The sequence below is a fragment of the Sinocyclocheilus rhinocerous genome, unplaced genomic scaffold (assembly GCF_001515625.1).
Source record: "Sinocyclocheilus rhinocerous isolate Xijiao unplaced genomic scaffold, SAMN03320098_v1.1 scaffold21, whole genome shotgun sequence".
Taxonomy (NCBI): Eukaryota; Metazoa; Chordata; class Actinopteri; order Cypriniformes; family Cyprinidae; genus Sinocyclocheilus; species Sinocyclocheilus rhinocerous.
The window spans coordinates 633,215-640,171 of NW_015641422.1; the positions used below are offsets into that span (position 1 = coordinate 633,215).

Genomic DNA, 6,957 nt, shown 5'->3' on the forward strand with positions numbered 1-6,957 from the left:
GGAATCTCAAGTCAGTAACACACTGGCACTCACTCCATCCGTCTTCTGGCTTTGGACGAGACCGAAGGCTCTGGCGTTGGGCCGCATTCTTACTTAAGAGATATTTGCTAGGACGTACTCAAGTGTAAATTTGATCATAAAATAGTGTCTCAGAAGGACAAGCAATCAAACTTCAAGTAAAGTTTCTTGCAAGGTTTAATTTTGTCATACTAAATATATATTTATTTTATGATATATATATATATATATATATATATATTTACTTTTATGATTTATATTGTTAACTTTGCATGGCTACATCTCTTGTGTGAGACACGAGTGCAGCATCATAATTTTGTCTGTCTAAAAAATGCGCTGAATATGCGGTTTGTGTGAATGGCTTGGTTTCGATTTTCACCTAATCAAGATCTTCTCCGCATTGAGCTTCTATATTTCTCTAATATTTTGAATGAATAACGCAGCAGCGGCGCGTCTCGTGGGCTAGACCAGTGGTTCCCAACCCTGGTCCTGGAGGCACCCCAACACTGCACGTTTTGCATGTCTCCTTAATCAAACACACCTGATTCAGGTCATCAGCTCATTAGTAGAGACTCCAAGACCTGAAATTGGTGTCAGAGAAAGGAGACATGCAAAATGTGCAGTGTTGGGGTGCCTCCAGGACCAGGGTTGGGAACCACTGGGCTAGACTAACAAAACATTAAAATGCATCCCTTACAACATTATCACCGCATCTTGTGCGCCACTGATGACGCACTCCTAACATTCAAATGCAAATGTTTATTTTAAATTCGACTAATATAAATTTTTTTATTTATTCACAATCTCCTCATCACAGGCAGGCACAGCACTCAATTCAGCCTGTGTTTGTGTTTGTGTGTACTGTCTGCGTCACTCATATAGCACGTGCCTATATCGTGTGCTAAATTGAAAATTTTGTATATCGTTATCGAAGAAGGTGTACCGTCGATAAATATCGATACCGTTTTATCCCCCAGGCCTAGGTTAGAGTGTATATCATGATTATATTATAAAACGGGTATCAAATTCAGTTCCTGGAGGGTTGCAGCCCTGCAGAGTTTATGGTACGTTCAAGTCATGCAGGATAGATCGTATTTACGAGTTGAGCGCACATGAACGCCACCACAAAGTCTTTATGAGTGGGAAACTCAAAATTTTCTTTAAGCCATGAGTTTCTGAGTTGGGGGCGTGTCAGTGAGAAAACATGTCGGATGCAATGGACGCAGCCAAAGACTAGATATGCAGCATCTGTATTGACGGTAAATTTGTTGAAATTAATGAAATGAGTCATTTTTTTGTAATGTAAAATAAAATTAGTTACATATACAAAATATTATATTATTGTATAATTACCATAGAACACATGATTCAGTTTACATCACCTTCATAAATTGAATAAAAACAGAAATGGGCAAAAACACAATGATGCACATTCTTTATTTTGTAGATGTAGAGTTTTAAAAAATCTTAATTTTATATAGAAAAGTAAAATCGCCATCTTGTTCCGACCAAAGTGACTTGAACGCACCTGACATCATTATTACGACTTGTCAACTCATAAGTACGAACGTCCCTGGAGGACTTGAACGCAGCATTAGTTCCAACACACAAACCTGGATCAGGTGTGTTTAATTAGGGTTGGAGCTAAACTCTGCAGGGCTGTGGCCCTCCAGGAATTGAGTTTGACACCCCTGTTAACAAATATATTTAGCAAAGTTTATGGTTAAAGGAATCGTTTGTCCATAAATAAGGATGAGTAAATGATGGCACAATTCTCAGGTAAAAAAAACAAAAACAGAAAATGTTTTACTTATACGGCAAACACAAAAAGAGATGTAGGGCATAATGTCCAGGCTGTTTTGAAGGGGACAAGGAAACAAATTCTGATGTTTAACAATGTGTGACTCTTTCTTTGTTGGTGACAGGTATGTCGGAAGTTGGGAATTATTGAGGTGGATTACTTTGGGCTGCAGTTTTCTGGCAGTAAGGGAGAGAACCTGTGGCTGAACCTGAGGAACAGAATCTCCCAGCAGATGGACAATCTCACGCCCTGCAGACTACGGCTCAGAGTAAAGTTCTTCGTGGAGCCTCACCTTATTCTGCAGGAGCAGACGAGGTATGTACACGCGGAAAAAAAAATACACGTATTACAACAAAGTAATGGATATTGTTTGAGGAAGTTGTGACTGAGAACATTTCATCATCGTCTAGGAGTAGAGACATTTTTAAACTTCCATACCAATACAGTGAGAGAAAAAATTCAGAAGAAGAACGACAGGAAGAAAGGCAATGGTATGTGGGTGTATGCATGTTTTGTGTGATATTAGTGGAAGTAAAGCCATTTCTCTTCCATTCACTGTGTCTAATGTGAATTCCACGCCCGACTTGAGCTATATCTCGTTTTTTAAGTGTGCCTGTGTTAAGATATAACTACAAAAAATCTAGGGCATGTAACATATTAAATATTCATTTAACAATGCTGGTTTTATGAATGTTCTTTCAGCTTCACATCAGCTGAAGTCATGTGTGTTAGGTAGAGAAAGAGAGAGAGCACTTTGCACAGTAGCCTGTAAAGTTTTTTTTTTTTTTTTTTCTCTCTCAGTACAGTGGTTTGCCCTGTAGTAACCCTGCTCCCTGTGGGTTACTGTAGGTCGTTGTGCTATGAGCGGCAGCAGGAAATGTGATCCCCTGCTCAAAAGCTCCTACCCACAGAGACTGAGCTGGCAGAGTCACCACCACCTCATGCTCTTTTATTCACTGTAACTGTGCAAAAAAAGTTTTGTTACTTTTCTTTGTCTGAGACCAATGTGGAGCACAGCTTAAAGGACACAAGTTTACAAGTTAAACTCTAGTAGCAGCATATGTGGTATTCTTGACTAAGTGATTTTTATTAAAACAATTACAGTAAAGTACAGTGAAAGTACATGGGCAACACAAATGTAAAAACTCCCACTCATTTGAAAGTATAAGCACTAGACCTAAGGGTATATTTAATCAAAAAATGAAAATTCTGTGATTTACTTACCCTCATGTCATTCATGTCATAGGGGTGCACTGATCAGGATTTTTGAGGCCGATCACAGAAAGCAGTATCTGCCGATACCGATCTTTTAAAGTTTCCTTTTGCATTGAAATCTTTATTACAAGCAATACTGCGGTTAATAATGAACTGTTTTCCTACCTCCACGGGTGCCATCTGTTATTGCCTTGTTTATCTAAAAGTGCTCTTTTCCTTTAAACCTAGCCAAAAAAGCCATATGCGTTGACTGTGAAACACAGTAGACTTTTGCCTGGCATTTCTGAGTGTAATGCAGGCTGCTGTCACATGAAAACCGTCCTTTGTTAACTTTTTGACACTGTTGTAGATTTGTGTGTGTGCACATGCATGCATGCATGATGCGACCCAGCCTCTAGCTACTAGGGTCATGTTCCCTAACCTTGTTTGTGCAATGACCTCTGCCCTACTTCAACACTGCACTCCACTGCTCAACGCATTGACTGGCAGTGAGCTCTGGCATGTATTCACCACATGCTCATACAAATGCAGCCTGAAACCACATGGTTTTTCCCACAGAGAATTTTTAAGTGGAATTGTGTATGCGCAAGAACTCGGCCATTCTCTCTCATCATTTTGTGTCTGGTACTTTTGATGTTATCTTAGAAACTGTGTGAACATCTTGCATCCATAATGGGATCGAACATCCCTGTAAAACCATTACAGAGGTCCGAAGTGCTGATTTACGACTGAAAGTGAGCTCATGAGCACACATGCACATTACAAACAGGCGCAAGAGGGGTTGATTCGAACTTTGTTGGAAGTTACAAAAAAGTATGGTGACAGAACTATGGTTCCTTGACTGTATAGAGTTGGTAATTCCGTGGTAATGTTTGATTACCGTATTCATGTACCATGGTGTTGCTGCAAAATACTTAAGTCAACATGGAGTCATTTCTATGATGTTGCACATTTCTGAGTGAAATTGGCCTTCTAATGTAAAAAAAGGGGGCGGGAATAAGATTTATCTATCAGGAATTGATTGAAAGATTAGAATTAAGTTGACTAGTTGAATGGGAGGTTCTGGAAACAAGGACTCTGTGATGTCATTTTAAATGGGGCATCGGATGCCCATTTTCCACAAGTTGATATGATTCTTTAGGGTCTTAATGAAAAGTCAATAACATACTTTGGTTAAAATTTCTCAATGGTAGTGTAAAAAAACACCCTTTTCAAAATTGGCTCTGTTTTCAGCAAGTCATTTTAGTCCATGTTCCTTTAAATGCTAACGAGCTCTGCTCAACCCGCCCCTCTCTTCCGTGGGGTGACGAGCAGACTGTAAACGTCAGCCGTGAACCTTGCTAACTAGCACATTATTAGGAAAGGCGATTTTCAAAGATTCATAAACCCTTATACTCACTTCTGTAGATGAAGCTGGATCACAAATGATTCGCGCGAACATAGACTCATTTAAGCAGATCGGGGATCGGCGCATTCCCTTCAAAAACAAAAGTAACGTTAATCCTCTGCGTCTTCAGCGGCTCAGATGTCGGGAGTAAATAATGACTGCTATGTTCATTATTACATCCAACAACAAAACGCCTCAATCGCTTAATCGGAGACATTCTTGTCTTCCCCTGCACTGGAGTCGACACAATGGTGGACAGCTCACAGCTCACTCATGGCGGGTCTAAGCTAAGACGGCCTTGTTAATCAACTATCATTTAGCGGCCTGTGCAGAACTAAGTCATTCTGACAGGAATCTCAGAACAGCCTGATTTGAGAAAGGGGATTTTAAAATAGGGATTTAAAAAAAAAAACACTGGGTGGATTTTTATCATTATAGGGTGGATGTGTACACACACTTCCAACACACATTTATGTTCAAACAACATGTAACGTGAATTTTGCATCCGATGACCCCTTTAACTAAAAAGTTTTTTCTCAATGGTTTATTTATATGATATTACTATGGAAGTTTTTGGTCAAGTCAAGGGTTTTTATGAATATGATAAATGTACTTTCTGCCTTGGCCCATAACAAAAAGCAAAATTCAGTGTAGCTTGACAGATTCTGGAGTCGGAAATGTTAGAATGAGAAAGGGCCATGCACCGACCCCTGCTGCACCTCAGCAACAGATCAGGACTAGAACTCTGCTCGGGCTTTCACACTTTCTCTACTTCCTTTCTTTCTCTGTCTGTACTGTTATGTAAGATGCACCAAACGGTGCACAGGCCTCTGAATGCAGAAGAGCTGCTTATATAAGCCCCAGAGCGGGCCGAATGGAACAGCTTTTGCTTCTGTAGTCCATTATTATGACAGTTCCTCATGTTCATTAGTATAAGTGCATCTTCCAAAAATAGATCCTTATACTTCCTCAGTGGAGAGTGCTGGTGCATGATTGCCAGATAGAAGAACTATTTACTAGTACAGCAAAAGGGATTTGGCACAAATGATTGCGTTTCCAGTGCTTGGACATCTATGTTTTCTGTTTTAATTATGGGCTGGGGAAAATCCTCAAACGAGGCGCAGTTTAAAGATAACCACCGGCCTTGAGGGCCTAATCCTGCTTGCAGAATTACTGGATCCTTTGAGGATCAGAGCCGCCCCACCTCTTCTCCCAACCACAAACACGCATATGTTAAATCAACGCCACCCCCAAAAAAGCATCTTTTAATCTGCCCTGCTATATTTTCGGTATGCATAATCAGACGTGATGTTCACACTCGCGTCAAGCCAAGTGTTTGCTGACATGTTTTTTAAAACTCTTTCTGGCAACGTCACATCCTATCTCAGATTCTGAGACAAATTCAGCTTCATGTGACAGAGTAAACAAAATTCTCCCCCAAAGGCATTACAAACTAGCAAAAGCTCTGACAAAGGTTTTTTTTTTTTTTTTTTTATTGACGTGTGTGCGTGCTGCTGTGGCAAATCCTTTTTTGCATTTTTCATCCATATTCATGCAAATCACCATTAAAATCAATATTTGCCAGTGTTTACTGACACTGCATAAAGTGTAATGTGTAGATGCCTTAATGCCACCTTGCTGAACCTCATTAAACCATACTAGAGGCCACTTTTGGCTGAAAAGCGATTGGTTTGACTATGTACACTAACATTTTTGTTGTTATGAGGGGAGAATTAAGGTCATTAGTGAATAGTCAGCACTCCACAACGGTGGCATGCTCATGATTATGCTCTAGCTAGTCTTTATGGCATGCTGTGCGTTAGGGCTGTGTATTGGCAAGAAACTGGCCATATATGTATCACGATACAGGGGTTACGATACGGTATTTTGCGATACACTGCGATATTGTAAACAAGGCGATATATTGAGATATTTCTTATTTTAGGAATAGGATATAATTTTAGGAAAGCTTTCTTATTTTAGGAATAGGATATAATTTTAGGAAAGCTGTCATTAAGAACATACCTACCATATGCAAAGTGCTTGCAGGATTCTTTAGTTAAATTAAATGTATAAAATGTAAGCTTTTATAAACCGACCATATATGTTTTTAGACCCTGCTTTAAAGGTTCACCGTTTAAGTTTACAGTTGTAATGTACAATGTCATATAACATTTGGATCTGGGCCCATATTCACAAAACATCTTATAGGGGTCATATGATGCTGCTAAAAAGAACATTATTTTGTGTATTTGGTGTAATGAAATGTGTTTATGCGGTTTAAAGTAAAAAAAAACACATTATTTTCCACATACTGTACATTATTGTTTCTCCTCTATGCCCCGCCTTTTTGAAACGCATCAATTTTTACAAAACTCATCGGTCTGAAAAAGCGAGGTGTACTGTGATTGGCCAGCTATCCAATGCCGGAGCGACACATTAAAACCCATTACAAACGAGGCATTTGTTGCATCCAGTGGGGACATAATTACTGATATTACTGATTTATACTGTCTTTTTACGCATTGCGTTGCAT

At 39.4% G+C, this 6,957-nt stretch overlaps 1 protein-coding gene across 1 annotated transcript in view; it reads left to right on the top strand.

Moving 5' to 3' along the window:
* mylipa (myosin regulatory light chain interacting protein a) overlaps positions 1–6,957 on the top strand; it is a 28,897-nt gene that overhangs the window by 2,623 nt on the left and 19,317 nt on the right. The window contains exon 2 of the mRNA XM_016571404.1: positions 1,944–2,134. Coding sequence (XP_016426890.1) covers positions 1,944–2,134 — 191 coding nt within the window. The remainder of the gene's footprint in view (positions 1–1,943; positions 2,135–6,957) is intronic.